A 20,156-nucleotide genomic window follows, 5' to 3' on the forward strand; every position below is an offset into this window, starting at 1 on the left:
CGTGAGGCGGGAGGAGGCTGCCCGCAGGGGACAGCGCGTGAGGCGGGGTCGCGCCGGGACTGGCGGGCCGAGGTGCCGTACCTCTGTCCCGAGGGCCCTGGGAGCCGTCGATGGTTGTGACGAGAAGAGGGACACGGTCTGATTTAGGGCCGTAAAGGTTTCCAAGGGCTGCTCAGAGGGAGAAGAGGCTGGACCGGGAGTGATGAGGACGGTGAGGCACTGGGAGGTTGAGTCCAAGACACAGAACTGGGAAAAGGGAGTCCTGAGAACTGAAGTACAGAGTTGATTTAGCCTTTCCGCCCAAGGGCTGCCGCCAGGGTTGGGTAGAGGTGCAGGGGAGGTTGAGCCTGTTGAAATACTCATGGTCCCCAGCCTCTCTGTCTTGCTGCTGTTCGTAGTTCTCTGAGGCTGAAGCAGCACTTACGGAACTTACACGGTGAAGTGGAGGGTGTCCCTCCCCTCACGGGTTTGGATCCCACCCATGTCCGCTTTGGGATTGTGGTGTCCTGGGACTCTTCACCTGCTCTTCTGCCAGCCCTTTTGGTTTGGGGATCTGGGAGAGATCCCAAGGGCAGGGGGTGATCCTGATTCCAGGTTATATGGACTCAGGGATTATATGGAGTTCTTACTCCTGGCCACCAATGGAAAGAAGTGTAGACGCTTATCCCGGGAACAGGGCGCAGCATGTAGGAACTCTTAGGAACAAAGAGCAGGGGGACTGGAGTTAGTTTTGGAAATGGCTGCCTGAGAAGTTGGGCGACTATAATGGACGTAATGGAGATTTGGAACAGAGGAGGGAGATGATCTTACCCAGGTTTAAATATCTCCATCTGGTTGTAGAGTGGAAAACAGACTTTGGGACTGAGGGAGGAGGAAGGGTGACCAGGGAAGAGGCTACCGCGATAGTCTAGGCGAGTGTTCATGGACCAGAGTGCTGGCTGTGGAGGTGGGAGAAGTGGTTGGATTCTGGATCCGTTTTTCAAGAAGGGCTGATTTTGAGGATGAGAGAGAGAAAGGAAGGAGTCGGAGATGACACTCAAGTTTGGTCTTAGCAGCAGGAAGTGTGGAAGTTAGATCAACTGAGATGGGAAAATCAGCAGTAGGAGTGATCCCCCACTGGGGGTATCAGGAGCTTTGTTTTTGGCCATGTTAAGATTCTGAGATACTTCAGAGACCAAGTGAGTCGTGGCATCAAATGGGCACTGGACACAGGTCTGGAAATCTGGAGTGGGGTTTAGGATGGAGGCATCCGAAAGTGGTGACTAGTATGTGCACCAGGGTGGAGCTGTGGATCATATTTAGAAATTAGAATTCAGCTCATGGCAGTAATGTTATTAGTGGGTCAGAAAGAAGAATAAGAGTTCCAAGGGCTGGATCTATTGCTCGGGTACCTGTTTGGGGGTTATGGGTATCATAAGTACAGATGTAGGAGAGAAATACCCACAAAGGGAGTATGTGGGGAGGCTGGTCTTGGCAGGTGGCCAAGACTTCCAAGAGAAGAGTGGACGTGAGATAGATAAAGAGAACTACTTGAGATAAGGTGGGTTTACTATAATTTTGTGGTGAGCTTTGGTGGGTTCTGGGGTATTTGCTGGTGTGTAAGGTCTGGGGCAAATGTGGTCATCTGTGAGAATCACTGTGCCTGGTATGGGTACCAGTATGGCTGAGCTTTGAATGAGGGTCAGGTGGAAAGAGGGTTGTGGCTGCTGGGGGACAGCAAGTGCACACAGAAGTGGGAGAGGGTTGTGTGTATCTGAAATTCACATATAGTTCCATGTGATTAATGTTGAAGCAAGAATTAGAGACAGGCAGAGAAGGCCTTTGAAGCAGCATCCAGGGCTATCCCTGGTGTTGAGATCCATCGGAGGTCTGGAGTAGTACTGCATCCTATTTGAATTTGCCAAGTTCTTTCTGCATGCCATGTGCCAAGTAGCGTGGAGCAAGTCCAGGGAGATGCATATGGTGTGGGGCAGGGAGTTGGCAGTGGCTGTGGGGATGCATCTATGGGGTGTGAGGATGTGAGAGGTGCATGTGGAGAGAGGGAGTGTGAATGGATGGTCCTGGGCCCTGGTATTGGAGACTTAAGGATGATAGGTGACCCCAAATTTTATTGTGAGGCATGATATGGAGGACTCCAGGGAAATTGCCTGGCAGGAAGAGATGCAGCCCTGTAATTCAGTTCCTGAATGTAGATGGTGTCTCTCTGCCTACCTGCCTGCAGTTGCTGAGAGCTGGGCATGCTGACTAATAGAACCATGAGGAAAGAGCAGTACCAATGGCATCAGGTCCTGGTTTCTCCTCTCAGGTGGGGAGCTTGGGAAGGGGATGGGCATGGGGTAGATGTGTGAGAGTGGATTGTGGGTCCTCAGGAGGGAGGCTGTGGTTTCATCTGTCCCCAACATGACAGGACAATGTGACTTTGGAGGATGTGGCTGTGTACTTCTCCTGGGAGGAATGGGGTCTCCTTGATGAAGCTCAGAGACGCCTGTACCATGATGTGATGCTGGAGAACTTGGCACTGATAACTTCTCTGGGTAAGTCCATCGCACCTGCCACCATGACCTGGGTAGCAACTTTGCCTTTCTGCTTTTCCCTGTGGGCTGCTCTGTGCTTCCATCCAGACCATGGGCATTACATCCTTTCCTAGTTCCCTGGGTAGGTGCTGTTGTTGCTAGGACTGGATTGTTCGCCCTGCCCTTTTCTCTCCCTACTACCTCAACACCTGCTGCCCTGAAGTCTAGTAGCAAAGGGTTCTAGGTAATCCTTCTAAGTCTTTGCAGTCAGTCAGATGGATCCCACCTTGGTTGCTCCCTCCCTGGCTGGGTGATTTCTGCAGTTCCATGGTACCTACTTACTTCAGGTTTTGCGCCCTTCTTCTGATAGTTCTACATGTCTGCATATGCCAGGAATTGCCATCACTGACATGGACACTACTATGTGCACTATGGGTTGTTTTTGGAGACCTTTGTGTGAGGTTTTTTTTGTAATGTTTAGTTTTCTGTGATCTGTCATGTGGGCTGATAGTGGCCACTTACATGTTCTGTCTTTCTCTTAGGACTTACATTATCTACGTCCCATGTAGTTGCTCAGTTTGGGTTGTGGGGGAGACTTCTGGGCACTTCACAGAATGATATCACTCCTGCCATGGCAGGAGGAGCCAGAGGAGGCCTGGCCCTGCTGATTGGCAGCTGAAACAGGACATGACATCAGGGCTGTGTTCACCTAATACCAGGAACTTCTTCAAACTAGTGTTTTGTGCCATTTCCAGTGGCCACACCTCATTTTCGCCTTTTCTTCCCTATTCTTGATACTTGACTAGTTTGTCATTTTTACTGTGACCTCTAGTCCCTGGCTGCTGGCAACTTTCCCACATCTATCAGTTGCCCATTCCTTTCCACTGCTGCCATTGCAGTGTTCCCAGCATTGGCTCATGCTTAACAGCTGGTGAGCACTATCCTCAATAGTCCTTGAACACTAGCTACTCACTAGCAATCATTTTTCTCTTCCTGGACAAAAACGTCTTCATAATACTCACATGTGAGCAACACCCCTCCTGGAGGTCATTCTGAGAGGAGTAGGTTGGAAACTGCCTGCTTCTCCTTAACTGTGCTGCGTCACGTTCTTTTTTTTTTTTTTAAGATTTTATTTATTTATTTGACAGAGACAGTGAGAGCAGGAACACAAGCAGGGGGAGTGGGAGAGGGAGAAGCAGGCTTTCCCTGGAGCAGGAAGCCCGATGTGGAACTTGATCCCAGGACCCTGGGATCATGACCTGAGCCGAAGGCAGACACTTAACTACTGAGCCACCCAGGGGCCCGCTGCGTCACATTCTTAACTTCTTTCATCTTGTGAGGCCTCCCTACTTCCTAGAGGAGCCTTTTAGAATCCCAGTACTGCAAAACAGCCCCTTCCTCATCTTGCCTCCCAACTCCTTCATCCTGAGAACAGTCTCATGTATTCATTCTTTGGTATGTCAGGCACATATTTATAATGTGGCTGCCACCTGTCCCCAGAGACAACGTACTTTACTAGCGTTTCTCTGTTTTCAGATTGTTTGTGTGGCATAGAGCATGAGGAGGTGCCTTCTGGACAGAATGTTTCTCTGGGAAGAATGCCACAAATCAGGTCTTCAGAGCCAAATCCATCCACTGAGAAGGTTCATTTCTGTGAGATGTGTGTTTCTGTCATGAAAGATATTTTGTACCTGGCTGAGCATCAAGAAACACATACTGGGGAGAAGTCATACACATGTGTGGCATGTGGGAAACACTTCTGTTTCAGTGCAGATCTTCACCAACACCAGAATGAGCACAGTGGGAGAAAGCCCAATACCAAGGACATGGACAGGGCTTCCTTTGTGAAGACCTATAGAAGTCATTCATTAGGGAAGCCTTTCACCTGTGAGGTTGAAAAGGACTTCTTGGCCAGTTTGGGACTTCTCCAGCATCAGGCCACTCCCAAAGCAGTACTGAGTATACACAACAGTACTAAGTGTGAGGGTTCCTTTCACAGTAGAAAAAGTTCTTACAAATGCGGTGAATGTGGAAAAGCCTTCTGTCACAAACGTACACTTGTTCAGCACCAAAGAATTCACACTGGAGAAGGACTGTTTGAGTGCATTGAATGTGGGAAAACCTTCAGCTACAAGCATACATTTGTTCAGCATAAGACAGTCCACACTGGAGAAAAGCCTTTTGAGTGCAGTGAATGTGGAAAGGCCTTCAGGTTCAAATATAAACTTGTTCAGCACCAACGTACTCACACTGGAGAAAGGCCTTATGTGTGTAGTGAATGTGGGAAAGCTTTTGGATGCAAATCCAAACTTGTTCGGCACCAGAGAATTCACACCGGAGCAAGGCCTTATGAATGTGCTGAATGTGGCAAATTCTTTAGACAAAGTTCCAGCCTTGTTCAACATCGGAGAATTCACACTGGAGCAAGGCCTTATGAATGTGACGAATGTGGGAAGTCTTTTAGCCAAAGCTCTATCCTCATTCAGCACCGGAGAGTTCACACTGGAGAAAGGCCATATGAGTGCAGTGAATGTGGGAAATTCTTTAGACAAAGCTCCAGCCTCATTCAGCACCGGAGAGTTCACACGGGAGCAAGGCCTTACGAGTGTAGTGAATGTGGAAAATCCTTTAGCCAAAGTTTTAGCCTCATTCTACATCGGAGAATTCACACTGGAGAAAGGCCTTATAAATGCAGTGAATGTGGGAAATCCTTTAGCCAAAACTATAGCCTCATTCAACACCATAAACTTCACACTAGAAAAAGGCCTCAGGAGTGCAGCCAGCCTGAGAAAGTTTTCATTTAACAGTCTTTGATTCAACACCAAAAACTTCATGACTCACATCAGTCTTATGAATCAGGAGATGTGGAAAAACCTTCAGCTGAGATCTAAACCCATTCAGCCTGAAAAAGAAATTCCACGTAAGATAATGGCCTTAAATCTTCAGGGAATTTGCTGTCTCTTTGTTCAGTGTGACGGCACTAGAGAGCCTCTGTGAGGAGCCATCTACCATGCATTCCAATCAGGAGTTTTCAGGAGCTGCATTTCATATTTTGACCTGCTCAGACCTTGCCAGAATTGTGTCACTGCCAATTGTGGCAGAAGTTATCTCCCTCTGACACCTAGCAGGTCCTCCTCATGGCATGCATGTCACCTTAGCATGCTCAGAGAAGACAGATGTTTGTGCTCTCTCCCGTTCTCTGCTGGAAATCAGTCTGAACCCCTGGGGTGGGAGATTCCCATTCCCTTCTCTCTGACTATGGCATGGACCTGATCCACTTTTTGCCCAAAGAACTCAGTCTAGGAACCACTGATATTTTGCAAGTTTTACCTCTTCATGGCCTTGTTGGTCTTATGCAATATTTTTTATGGATTTTCCAGCCTCCCAAGTCACTGATGTGGGACCTGTCTGCCTCACATTTGCTCTGATTTGTGCAATAATAAAGGTCTTATTAAGTCACATTTAATCTTAAGATTTTTATTCATTGTGTGGAGTGGGTTGAAAACAGTTGGGCTTTGCCATTGTGGAGAGGTAGACAGCTTTCTTGAGGACCTCAAGGGGACAGTATAATATCAGAGACTCTCTCACTATTTATTTATTTATTTGACAGAGAGACACAGCAAGAGAGGGAACTCAAGCAGGGGGAGCAGCAGGCAGAGGGAGAAGCAGGCTTCCCGAGAGCAGGGAGCCCGATGCAGGGCTCGATCCCAAGACCCTGGGATCATGACCTGAGCCGAAGGCAGACGCTTAAAGACTGAGCCACCCAGGCACCGCAGGGTTGTTTTTTGTTCTTGTTGTTGTTTTCAAGATTTATTTATTTGAGAGAGAGGATGTACACACATGTGCATGATTGGGGTGAAGGGCAGAGGGAGAGAGAATCCCAAGCCGACTCCCCAGTGAGCGCACAGACTGACATGGGGCCCAGTTTCATGACCTTGAGATCATGACCTGAGCTGAAATGGAAGAGTTGGATGCTTCAACTGAGCCACCCAGGCACCGCTTAAGACCAGTTTTAAAAGGCCTCATGGGGGCAGGGTAGTTGCCTGAGAGGCTCAGTCTGTTAAGCGTCTGCCTTAGGCTTGGGTCATGATCCCGGGGTCCTGGGATCGAGCCCTGCATCTGGCTCCCTGTTCAGCAGGGAGTCTGCTTCTCCCTCTCTCCGCCCCTCCCCCACGCTTGTGTGCTCTCTCGCTCTCTCCCCCCTCCCTCCCTCTCAGATAAATCTTTGAAAAAAAAATAAAAGGTCTCATTAGTAATGGAAATCTTATTGACACCATTGATGGTGACTTTCTCATTGCACAATGTCCACTTAGATTTTTATCAGCCCAGAGAACCTCTGCAGCATTCTCCATATTCCATTTGCTCAGTCATCATCTCAAAAAAGAGCCTCACTTGCAAAGCTGAGATACAATTCTTTTTTTTTTTTGAGATACAATTCTAAGGTGTTTTGTTGTTTATACCCCAATCTGCAATCTTTGATCTGACATCCAGATGCTAAGAGCTTCTTGAAATCTTATTTTTGCTTTGTACACTAACCACACTTCAATTCATATATGGACTCAGTGGTATGATGTGTTATAGGCTATTTGTAGCAGAATACATAATTCCTATTAATGATTCTAATGGGAACTTTCCTTACAGCAAAACCACTAGATCCAAAAAATTGGGGAAGTGTACTTGCACCCTACCCCAATAACCCTTGGCCCAGTGGCACATGGCTGCCATTTATATCATGGAGCATAAGCTGGTCGCAGATAGAGGGGAAAGTCAGATCCACCGTCTGGGGTCACAAACACGTTTTCTAGAGCCATGTACATCCCTGCGCTCAACAATTACTGCTCTAACATTTCATTGTTGCCATTGGCTAAAGAAGACTCCATATTTTGATTACTAATTGGCCTTATTGCCACCACCGTCAAACCTCACATCGTTTAGTTGGAGAATCCAGAAAATCTAGGACCTCTCTTCTATCCTGAATTGTCCTAATAATTAGCTATAAAGAGGTCAGTCCATATACTTAAAGAGCTGTCATTACTGATCTGTCACTTAAAAGCTTCCCAAATCCTAGTCAAGGACCTTACCTCAATCTTCCAGCTGTCCTCTACTCCTGCAGCCCCTTTTGCTCTTCTGTTACTTGCCTGTCCATCTTGATGTTCCTAGTTCAATATATTCACTAAAATCTCAAGAATGCCAAATCTGTTTTTTACTTTACGAAATTCCTCCAGTATTACTTTTGTCTCTGTTAATATTCTGCCACATTTATACAGAGAACAGAAGATCATTATTTGATACTGTTTGACAACATCCCTGCCTCCTAAATCTAAAATCTCTTGTGGGCTACCTGTGTTGAAATGGAAATGATGCCTCCCCTCAATTTAGCATCAATCCCTCCATGCCACCTATGACTTTCCCATGTCTTAGCTTCTGAGAGGTTTTGTTCTTGATATATCAAATCTCTTGACTAATTACCATTCACTGATCTTCAGTCTCTTAATCTCCTTGACAAAAAACATCAATACAGTTTGTATACTTCATAAAATAACTACCCTTCACTCTGAGCTAGTACATTTTCTTTTCTACCATTGCTCTCCCTCATCCTTTATTGCTAAACTTTTACAAGCATTTTCTCTCCTTTTGTTTCTGTTACTTCAATTCCTATGTAGTTCTCTACTCATTTGTATGAGTTTCTGTCTTCACAACTCCATCACCATTAATGAACTTAAAAACACAATAATGACGTCTAAAATTTTCTTTAACATTTCAGCAGCTTTTGTACCATGGGGTTTTTGTTGTTGTTGCTGTTGTTTTGTATTCTTAACTGAATATGCTGGCTTAAAAAAAAAAAAAAAAAAGCATTTTCTTCGTACTATAATGAATAAAAGCCCAATCGGTTATTTCTTCACAGTCCGTCTATGTTCTGTTGGTCATCTTATGCAGTGGCATGGTTGTAAATATTATAAGCTCAAAACTTTAGTGTGTATCTCCATGTAAAAATCCTGGGATCCTCTATCTAATGATCTACTTGCAGCCTGTTCCTGGACATCTAGTAGACATCACAGACTCAACACCTTTAAACTTGTCCTGAGCTTTCTTTAAAAAGCTTTTTAAAACTAAATCTTGGGGTTTTTTTAGAGAAGTTTTAGGCTCACAGCAAAATTGACAACAAGGTACAGAGATCTCCTGTATATCCCATGCCCTCACATATGTATAGTCTCCTTCTTTATCAGCATCCCCCTCTACAGTGGTACATTTATTATAATTGATGAACCTACAACGACTTGTTACCACCCAAAGACCATGGTTTACATAAAGGTTCATTCTTGGTGTGCATTTTATGGGTTTAGGTAAATTATAATGACATGTGTCCACTATAATAGTTCATACAAATTAGTTTCACTGCCTAAAATTTCAGTTTCTGCTCTAAAAATTCTCCACTAATTGTCCCTCCCTCCTGCCTAACCTCTGGCAACTACAGATATTTCTATTGTCTCCATAGCTTTGTCTTTTCTAGAATGTTATGCAGTATGTAACCTTTACAAAATGGCCTCTTTGACTTAGTAATATGCCTCTAAGTTTCTTGTCTTTTCATGACTTGACAGTGCTCTAAGTGTTGAATGATATTCCATTGTCTGGATGTACCACAGTTTATTTATCCACTCACTCACTGAAGGACATCTTGGTTGCTTCCAAGTTTTGGTGATTGGGAATAAAGTTGCCTGTAAACATCCATGCACTGGTTTTTGTGTGGATATGTTTTCAACGCCTTTGGGTAAATACCAAGGAGTTCAATTGCTGGATTGCCTGGTAAGCCTGTGTTAGTTTTGTAGGAAACTGCCAGAGTTTCTTCCAAAGTGACTGTGCAATTTTGCATCCCCACCAGCAATGAGTGAGAGTTCCTGTTGCTCTACATCCTTGCCAGCATTTGGTGGTATCACTGTGAGCTTTCTTTTCACTCTGCTCTGACCATAGCTTTCCCTTTCTCAGTTGATATCAACTCCATCCTTCCAGTTGCTGAGACTAAAAATCTCAGGCTCATTCTTGACTCATTCTTTTTCTCATACCACAGAACCAGTCCCATAGGAAATCTGATTAAGTCTACTTTCAAAACATCATGAATCTGACCCCTTTTCATCACTATGCCTGCCCTTAGCCTGAGAAGAGCCACCATCCTCTACCTGAATTTCTGCAAGGGTCATCTAACTGATCTTTATCCTATGCTTCTTCTTTTCCAGTCTTTTGTCAACTCTCCAGCCAACATGACCCTTTCAAAGTATGAATCAGGTAATGTCCATATTTGATCAAAACCCTGGAAGCACTCCTCATTTTACTTAGAATTCAAAATTCTCATAGGACCTTAAGGGACCTTCACAGATATTTAGCTTATGTTCCTCTCTGACTGAACACTCTGCTTTACTCATGTAGTTGCATGGGCATACATACCTGGCTTTGCTTGGCACATGACACTGGCCAATACCTGTGCTTGAATCATATGCTCAAAAATGCCACATGGCTTAATTGATCTTTATTCAAGTATTGCCTGAAGTTTCATTTTGGCATGAAGTCTCCCTTACTATTCTATTTAATAGTGCACCCTCTTATTCCCTGCTTAGCTCCCAACTCTAGCTCATTCCCCTCCAAGGTACCTATCATCATATAGCATAGTGAATAATTTGTTATTATTATCTACTATCTGTGTCAATACAGGTAAGTTCTTTGCTAGCATCCCCCTTCCTCTCACCCCCTATGGATCACTTACACCAAGAATAATGTGTGACACACTTTAGGTGCTTAACATCTGTTTATTGAAGTAGTGAATAAAAGTTGCCTTGGGAGTGCCTGGCTGGCTCAGTTGGTAGAGTGACCCTCAATCTTGGGTTGTGGGTTTGAGCCCCATGTTGGGTGTAGAGATTCTAAAAAAATAAAAATCTTTTTAAAAATGTTGCCTTACTTTCCTCGTGTTAATTTCTAACACTTTAGCGATTTTTACTTAATGTTTCTTTCTTTCCCCCTGTCTTTCAGAATACAGTTGGACATTGTAAGAATCATATTGGGGTAGGCAAAATCCTCAGGTTGGCCAGAAACACAGACCAGCCTTGAGTGAAGCTTCCTTATTTCACTTCATGTGTACATGAGACCAGTGTCATCTATTTCCACCTGACAGTTTTCAGACAACTTAGCTTTGTTTTCCTCTTGCTTCCTGCTTTTCTTTCTTTCTAAATGGATTAATTAATCACTACTAACAGCTTCTAGTAATTTGTGTTACAATTTTTTTTTTCAGAGAATTTCAACTCTCCGTGGAGACATTGTCACTGCAATTATAGGTGAAATGAAATCACTTCCCAACAAAGAGGTGAGATCATGATTTCAACTCCATGCAGACACTGTCACTGCAATTTTAAGTGAAATGATAATCACTTCTCAGAAAAGAGATGAGATCTGATGCCCCAAAACTTTATTTCAGGGATAAGATACACTTTTTGCACACATGCTTCAGATGTGACCACAAAATCTGCTGTTTCTGTGGGGAATGATAGTTGGTAAGTAGAGCTTCCTTTTAGATAAAAAGAGAGTCTTAGAGAAAAATGACATTGCTAAGAAAACATTTTAAGTGGGCGCCTGGGTGGCTCAGTTGGTTAAGCGCCTGCCTTCAGCTCAGGTCATGGTCCTGGAGTCCCGGGATCGAGTTCCGCATCGGGCTCCCTGCCCAGCGAGGAGCCTGCTTCTCCCTCTAACCCTCCCCCCTCTCATATACTCTCTCTCTCTCTCTCTCTCATTCTCGCTCTCAAATAAATAAATAAATCTTTAAAAAAAGAAAACATTTTAAGAAATAGTATGTGTTAGTATAATCTCATTTTCCTGGGGTAAGAACCTGGACACAAATATATGCAGAAGAGATATTTTCTGAGGGTTCCCAAGAAGTAGAAACCTAATAGCTGATGTCCTCTGCCTTCTCTGTCATAGCCCTCTCTGAATTTCTGAGGTTAGGGAGCAGGAATCATCAGGTAATATTACTGTGTTAAAAGCTCCATATGACCCTGACATTTAACCAGATTTATAAAAGTCCTTTGATATTCCCTGAACCTTAGCAGTTGCTTTTATTCTGTCGTGATTTTTTTTTTAAGATTTTATTTATTCATTTGAGACGCAGAGATAGAGAGCATGAGCAGGGGGAGAGGCAGAGGGAGAGGGAGAAGCAGGCTTCCCGCTGAGAAAGGAGCCCAATGTGGGGCTCGATCCCAGGACCCTGGGATCATGACCTGAGCTGAAGGCAGACGCTTAATGACAGCCACCCAGGCACCCCAAGTGTGGAAATATTTTTTCTTTCTTTCTTTCTTTCTTTTTTTTATTAAAGATTTTTATTTATTCATTTGTGGGAGAGACAGAGAGAGAAGAAGCAGGGGGAGAGGCAGAGGGAGAGGGAGAAGCAGACTCCCTGCTGAGCAAGGAGCCCGATGCAGGACTCGATCCCAGGACCCTGGGATCATGACCTGAGCCGAAGGCAGACACTTAACCATCTGAGCCACCCAGGCGCCCAATATTTTTTCTTTCTTTTTTCTTTTTCGTTTTTTAAGTGTGGAAATATTTTAATAATATGTATCAAACGAACTTTTCTTTTCCAACTGATTTTTAAATTCATTTTTATTCACACTAAGTTTCTATTTTTCATACCTGTAAATCTTTATCTCTCTATCTTACATACAAAAAGATCTATCCAATTTTATCTATATTTGTCCCCTACCTCCCTACATGTCCAATACTTTGCAACAGTTTATAGCTCTGTTTATAATCTATCTCATAACCTTGATTTTACTCTCTAGCTATTGACCAAAACCAAGCTGTAATTGCATTTATTTTTTCAATAACCAAGAGAATTAATCCTCTCATTAAACAATTTCATTTGGGGATGCCTGGCTGGCTCAGTTGAAAGAACATGCAACTCTTGATCTCAGGGGTGCGAGTTTGAGCCCCACGTTGGGTGGAAATTACTTAAAAATAAAATCTTTAAAATAAAATAAAATCCTTTAAAAAAAACAATTTCATTTGTTTTTCTTCTTTTTCACTGGCACAGGAAACTTGTATACATTATTATTTGGTTATAAGTTAGGTTTAAGCATACATTTATTTATTTTATGGATTCATTTGTTAATGTTAAAGCTCCCCATTTGGGACCATGGCTTATCTCTGCTTTATTTAGATCTTTTTAAAAATTCATGCATTTTCTTTCAGTGTTTCTTCCACATTTCTACAATTTTATTATCAAATTATATAAATAAGCATATCCTTCATAACATTTTGTGCTTACATTTTTAAATACAACACTGTCTCTAGAGAGAAAAATGTAGTTTATTACTTTTTTTAAATGTAGCATTTGTGTATATTCTAAACACTTATTAGTATTAATAATAATTCATTTTATTCACTGTATTTAGCCATTATGCTCCTGCCTCTTCTCTGAATGTTATACATGTGATTTTGTGATTTCCATAAATACATCCAGGATTATATTTCAGTTTATTGACAGACTATGCCTGAAATATATTAAGCAAAAAATAGTGGTGTACAGCATTGTGATCTTATTTCAGAAAAAATTTTAATAATATTTATCCACAATAATACAAAAATAAAAAAGGCAAAAAAAACCCAATACCCAGTAATTTTGGAAAAAATAGAAGTTGTGCTTGAGGTAGTATCTCCTTAATATACTGCATCTTTATTGCTGAGACCATGATTGGAAGCCCAGATGTTACTCCTAAACAATAGGTATGTTTTGCTTGCCTGTATAGTGTTTTAATAAAAATTGAGAATATTGCAGAAACCGACCTGGGTTTGTTGATACGGCAATACAAGGTAAAAATTGGTCAGAGCTGGGAAATACCCACCCACCTGGTTGGGTCTTGCATGTTTCACTTTGCAGCTCTACCTGTGTGGATGGCTTTCCTTTTATCACTTTCCTCTCCTTGTAATGAAGGCATATGAATTGTTGGTGCTGACTTAGGAAAAATACTAAAAAAAAGTAATATAAATAGATTTCAGTGAACTCATATCTGAAAATGACAGGGTAAATATGCAAAATAAGAAAGAATGGTGCTGTAGACAATAAAAGAACAAAATTATGGCAAACAGAACAAACAGTATTTGTCAGTTATTGCAACAAATACTTTACAACTTTAGTATAGACCTTTTCAAACATCTATAAAAGAGAAGCCGGTAATGATATGAACCACATGAATCCTTCACATGGTTACAACAGAAACCACCCCAGGCCACACTCATTTCATCTGTGAACCTACCCCGTCTTTCCTTCAGCAAAAATTCATAGGTCCTTGTATTGCCCTCTGGACCCATCCATGACATTCATCATGGTCCTGTCACCTATGGGTTTCCATAGTCCTTAGTGAATGTTGCCTCCATTTAGGTGCTGTTCCACTTTTGTTTCCCTTTTCTTATCAGGTTGAAACTTCTACAAAAAGAGAAAGTTTAGATAGCAAAAAGATCTGAATCCTTTATTTTCCCTTTAGAATGTGTTGATTTTGGCAGGCTCTGTAGCGCAATGCACTTCTAGAATGTGTTGATTTGGTCTTCTATCATTCTCCAAAGGTGGCTCAGTTGGTTAAGCATCTGCCTTCATCTCAGGTCATGATCCCAGAGTCCTGGGATCCAGTCCCCTATTGGGCTCCCTGCTCAGCAGGGAGTCTGCTTCTCCCTCTGCCCCTCCTTCCATTTGTACTCTCTCTCTCTCTGTCTCGCAAAAATAAATATATCTTTAAAAATACTATTTTTTTAATTTACACTATGTGCAGTAATTTGTTCTTATCTTGTTTACATATGTATTAATATAGAATATATGTTCAAATTATGGTGTTTAAAATATAGAAGTAATTCCTTTTCTTTGGATTTAACCTGAATTTGGCACACATTTAGGTTTATTTATTTTTTTGGTTTTATGTTCGAGTTATGTTTTATAATATTTTTGGCACCATATATATTTAAATATGTAAAAAATTGAAACCAAAACCATGAACCAGATATATTGAGAGCAGTCTGACTTCATACTTTCTCCTCTATTCTTTCATCACTTATCACCTACAGGTGCTCATTTTTATAATTTTTATTTTTTTTTAAAGATTTTTTATTTATTTAATTGACAGACAGAGAGAGACAGAGAGAGAGGGAACACAAGCAGGGGGAGTGGGAGAGGGAGAAGCAGGCTTCCCGCCGAGCAGGGAGCCCGATGCGGGGCTCGATCCCAGGACCCTGGGATCATGACCTGAGCCGAAGGCAGTTGCTTAACCAACTGAGCCACCCAGGCGCCCCTCATTTTTATAATTTTTAAATGTGTTCTTACATTTAAAAAATATGGTCATATACACACAGATAAATGGATATTAGTTATACTCCCTTTATTAGGAAAATATAGCTAACTGCACACAATATTCTGACACTTTCTATTTTTTACTTAATTGTATGTCCTGGAAATGCAGCAGTAAAAAGAACTTCACTCCTGGCTGCCTAGTGCCCCATTGTGAAAATGCACTATGATTCCTTCAGTCTCCTCTTCATTGACATTGAGTTGGTTCCAATTTTTATTTTTACAAATAGTCCTGCAAGGGGCACCTGGATGGCTCAGTTGGTTAAGCGACTGCCTTCGGCTCAGGTCATGATCCCAGGGTCCTGGGATTGAGTCCCACATCCGGCTCCTGGCTCAGCAGGGAGCCTGCTTCTCCCTCTGACCCTCTCCCCTCTCATGCTGTTTCTCTCTCTCTCTCTCTCTCTCTCTCTCTCTCTCTCTCTCAAATAAATAAATAAATAAATCTTTAAAAAAAAAAACAGAACAAAAAACAAATAGTCCTGCAAAAAATTGTCTTGCATATATGAAAGGCATGTCTAAATATTCATACTGAGTTGAGAAATTATGTGATCAGAGATGTTTTATTAGTGTATTGAGAATAACAAAATTTTCTATTTTAGTCTCCAGATTCCTGTGATTCAAATAAAAAGAGCCACCAGTATCCCCTTTAAATTGAAGAAATGGTTTCCACTAATTTAAATGTGGGTATTATTTCCCTCACTCAGGCTAGAATAGGGATCCTGGGAAACTCCTCACTTCTTTGTCTTTATATCTTTACTTCACTCACTAAGCACATGTGGAGACCCACAGACTTGATTCTCATCCACCTAGTCATAGCTAACAACTTGGTTCTTTTTAATAAGGGAATTCCTCAGACAATGGCAGCATTTGGGTTAGAATCTTTCATTGATGATGCTGGATGTAAGCTTGTCTTCTATTTTCACTGAGTGGCCAGAGGGGTTTCCCTCAGCACCACCTGCCTTCTCAGGGGTTTCCAGGCCAGTAAGCTCAACACTAACACTGCTATGTGGTTAGAGCTCAAGATTAGATTCCCAAAGTGCATTGGCTTCTGCTGTTTCCTCTGGTAGATCCTGCATCTCCTGTTAAATATTTTATTGCTTTGCATGTTACTGGACCAAAAAAGAGAAAAAACACGAGTATGGAAAAAACATATGAATATTGTAATTCACCCATTCCGAACAAATCTGTAGTTTTAGTACATGCAGTCATGTTCCCCTTCGTTGATGTTACTTGTTTCAGCCTCATGGCCTGGTCTAGTGGCTCCATGGTCTTTGTCCTGCTCAGGCACAAGCAGAGAGTCCAACACATTCACAGCAACAACGTTTTTCCTAGACCTTCCCACGAGGCTAGAGCCACACGTACCACCCTGGTCCTGGTGAGCATATTCATCTCCTTTTATTTTCTCTCTTCCATTTTGTCTTTGTGGGTAACACTTATTGTGAACCCAAGCCACTGTTTGGTGAGTGTCTGTGCACTGGCATTTTCTGGCTTTCCAACATTCAGCCTCTTTGTCTTCCTTGGCAGTGACACCCGTGCCTCTTAGTTCTCTGGTTTCTGGGGAACACAATTATTTTTCCAAGTATGGTCTCTGGACAATAAGTTCCCTATAGGGCATCCTATAATTTATTTATTAAAATATTTAATCACTTTTTTGTGTGTGTTTACACATAAAACACTCATGTTTTATGCCAGATGATCTATTATCACATAGGGATCAGTATGGAATAACAGCAAAAATAACCCTGGCCTCATACTGCTTATATGATTGCCAAAAATGAACATGGTGTACATATGACAATGACTTTCTAAAACTGCATAAGCTATTCATTGAAGAATATCAGGCAATAATGATAATGACATGGGGGAAATTTTCAGTGTTCAGGAGTTCTGGAATGGAAACTCACTGTTGATTCAAACTCTGAAGTGGCATCCAAAAGATTTATTGCATTGTTAAAGCAGTTGAGTGAAAAATGTTTCAAGGGAAAAGAAAATGACTGGGGAATACCCTAAATTGGTACAACACAGGTGGACTTCAAAGAATGAAAAGACGTTCATGATGTTTAGCTAAGAGTATGTGGTATACAATGTGGCAAGGCAGGAAAGTAGGTGATATCTTCTGGCAGGTGCTGGAGGTCATGTCAATGATCAAAACCTTTCATAGGAAAGATCATGGATCTCTGAGAATTTTTGTCAGTGAAATAATCAAAACTGTGGTAAAAAATAATTTAATTAAAATAAAATTTAGTACACATTATAGTTTAGCACTCTTTTACCTTATTTACAATATTTTTTCCTTAAAAAAATAAGTGGTAAAATAATGCACTTCCAATTTAGCAATATTTAGGGGTCAAAGCTGAGAAAGAGTCTCTCCTTGACCAAACTTTAGTCGGGTTCCTCAGAATCCTATTCCCAACTAGACCTCAACGTTTGGACTTCTGTGCCCATCTTTGCATTGCCCAATTTTAGCAAGAATTCTATTAAGTTAGTTTAGCCAGAATCCATCCCTCCTTAATAGCTGAAAACCCTTGATATCTGATCAAACTGCTCATCCTACCATCCCCCAAATGGTACTAATCACATTTGCCTGCTTTCAGCAACAATCCCCCTTACCCCTGAGGTTTCCTACTACTTAGTACTTTTCCATCCACTGACCCCCCACACTGCTTCTTGGGCTATGAACCCCTAATTGTTCATGCTATATTTGGAATTGAGCCAAGTTCTATACTGGGATCTCTTTTCCACTATCACACAATTCCTGATTAAAACCTGCTTTTACTGCTTTAACTACTGTTCAGCTCTGGTTTTCTTTAGTAGATCTTGAAACTTATTATTCTTTATGAAATAAAATTGATTTTTAGAAAATTTTGTCAGTTGTTGGTACTTAAAGGAAACTTTCAAAGAGTTCCATTTTTATTTCACCTTTATTTTCATCTTTAAATAATCACTTGGGATGCCTGGGTGGCTCAGTTGGTTAAGTGTCTGCCTTCGGCTCAGGTCATGATCCCAGGGTCCTGGGATCGAGTCCCACATCTAGCTCCTTGCTCAGCAGGGAGCCTGCTTCTCCCTCTGCCTGCTGCTCTCCCTGCTTGTGCTCTCTCTCTCTCTGTGACAAATAAATAAATAAAAATCTTCAAAAAAAATAATCATTTGACTTTTATTATCACTAACTTCATAAATACAATACTTGGTCATTAAAAATATATGTGGTTAAAAGATACAAATGTAGGGATCCGAAGGGGTACGTGCACCCCAATGTTTATAGCAGCAATGTCCACAATAGCCAAACTGTGGAAAGAGCCAAGATGTCCATCGACAGATGAATGGATGAAGAAGATGTGGTATATATACACAATGGAATATTATGCAGCCATCCAAAGGAATGAGATCTTGCCATTTGCAACGACATGGATGGAACTGGAGGGTGTTATGCTTAGTGAAATAAGTCAATCAGAGAAAGACATGTATCATATGACCTCACTGATATGAGGAATTCTTAATCTCAGGAACAAACAGGGTTGCTGGAGTGGTCGGGGGTGGGAGGGATGGGGTGGCTGGGTGATAGACATTGGGGAGGGTATGTGCTACGGTGAGCACTGTGAATTGTGCAAGACTGTTGAATCACAGATCTGTACCTCTGAAGCAAATAATGCAATATATGTTAAGAAAAAAAGAAGATAGCAGGAGGGGAAGAATGAAGGGGGGGAAATCGGAAGGGGAGACGAACCATGAGAGACAATGGACTCTGAAAAACAAACTGAGGGTTCTAGAGGGGAGGGGGGTGGGGGGATGGGTTAGCCTGGTGATGGGTATTAAAGAAGGCACATTCTGCGTGGAGCACTGGGTGTTATGCACAGACAATGAATCATGGAACACTACATCAAAAACTAATGATGTAATGTATGGTGATTAACATAACTAAAAAAAATTTTTTTAAATGGAAAAAAATATATGTGGTTAAATGTACAATTCTGCATTTCTATTATGTCTACAACTAAAATTGTATTAAAATTAATTTTATATATATTTTTTCTTTTTTAGAGTGAGGGCATGGGAGAGACAGAGAGGAAGAGAGGGAGAGAGAGAGAATTTTAAGCAGAGCCCAACATGGGCTCGATCTCATGACTCTGAGATCATGACCTGAGCCGAAATCAAAAGCTGGACACTTAACTTACTAAGCCATCCAGTCACCCCTATTATAGTTTTGAAAGTATCTCATGTAAAATACAGTTTATAGAAATAAAACATGTACCTAAATTATCTAAATACCATTTTAGTCCAATATATTTAAGCAATCTGTTTGTTATGAATGATAAATCATAATGAAATAAATTTCTGGCTTCTAGTTAACTCAAGAGAAACATTGTGTCTCAAAGAAAGAGCCCTTCTTTTTCTTCATTAGCCCATTGTCTTCTAATTGAAAATCTGCACTTTTTTTTAAGATTTTATTTTATTTTTTTTTTAAAGATTTTATTTATTTATTTGAGAGAGAGAGAATGAGAGATAGAGAGCACGAGAGGGAAGAGAGTCAGAGGGAGAAGCAGACTCCCCGATCAGCAGGGAGCCCGATGTGGGACTCGATCCCGGGACTCCAGGATCATGACCTGAGCCGAAGGCAGTCGCCTAACCAACTGAGCCACCCAGGCGCCCAAGATTTTATTTATTTATTTTATTTATTTGACAGAGAGAGACACAGCGAGAGAGGGAACACAAGCAGGGGAGTGGGAGAGGGAGAAGCAGGCTTCCCACAGAGCAGAGAGCCTGATGCGGGCTCCATCCCAGGACCCTGGGATCATGACCTGAGCCGAAGGCAGACACTAAACAACTGAGCCACCCAGGCGCTGCTCTGCATATTTTCTTTAGGGAGTTTAACTTGTGTTAATATTTTTCATGGGCTCAAGGTTTTATATAAGCACTCAGTGGCTTACCTTAAATGGGGAGCTCCATTACCTAGGAATGTTGAATCATTTAAGTGTTTCCTGAAGAAAACTGCCTGCCCTATATCATCCCAGGGCCAGGTACTAGGCAACTGGGGACCACCCCTATAACCCAAAGCCCACTGGAATTATTCAAACTAGCCAGTTCTCCTTGCCTTGCCTGTAGAAACACAATGAAGTCTCAGGGCTAGGGCTTCCCTTGGCTCCTGCTTTTGTGTCCTAACCCAAGCCTGGTGTTCCCTCTGTGGCCTTTCGTGGTATGCTATGCCTCTCATTTCTAGGGAAACGGTAAGTAACATTAAGCTTTTCTCTCAATGGCATTGACCTATCCATGTTGTC

General features: G+C 42.0%; 1 protein-coding gene, 1 long non-coding RNA gene and 1 pseudogene across 3 annotated transcripts in view; all 3 read left to right on the top strand.

Annotated features, from left to right (window-relative positions):
* The window catches only part of ZNF134 (zinc finger protein 134), a 57,474-nt gene that overhangs the window by 28,449 nt on the left and 8,869 nt on the right, over positions 1–20,156 (top strand). Inside the window, exons 2-3 of the mRNA XM_073888940.1 lie at positions 2,408–2,534; positions 4,050–5,286. Of these exons, the coding sequence (XP_073745041.1) occupies positions 2,408–2,534; positions 4,050–5,286 (1,364 nt within the window). The remainder of the gene's footprint in view (positions 1–2,407; positions 2,535–4,049; positions 5,287–20,156) is intronic.
* Positions 9,813–19,230, top strand: LOC141371778 (uncharacterized). Of its 2 annotated transcripts, XR_012377005.1 has the most exons (3): positions 9,813–10,863; positions 10,975–11,050; positions 18,922–19,230. It is a non-coding gene; the product is annotated as an uncharacterized lncRNA (long non-coding RNA). The 2 variants fall into 2 exon arrangements; XR_012377004.1 differs by lacking the exon at positions 18,922–19,230 and having other exon boundaries at positions 10,975–11,295.
* LOC112806872 (vomeronasal type-1 receptor 1-like) lies at positions 15,345–17,728 on the top strand (annotated as a pseudogene).

Source organism: Callorhinus ursinus, unplaced genomic scaffold (genome assembly GCF_003265705.2).
Source record: "Callorhinus ursinus isolate GAN/ISIS: 27379988/994484 unplaced genomic scaffold, GSC_fseal_2.0 scaffold100, whole genome shotgun sequence".
Lineage (NCBI taxonomy): Eukaryota > Metazoa > Chordata > Mammalia > Carnivora > Otariidae > Callorhinus > Callorhinus ursinus.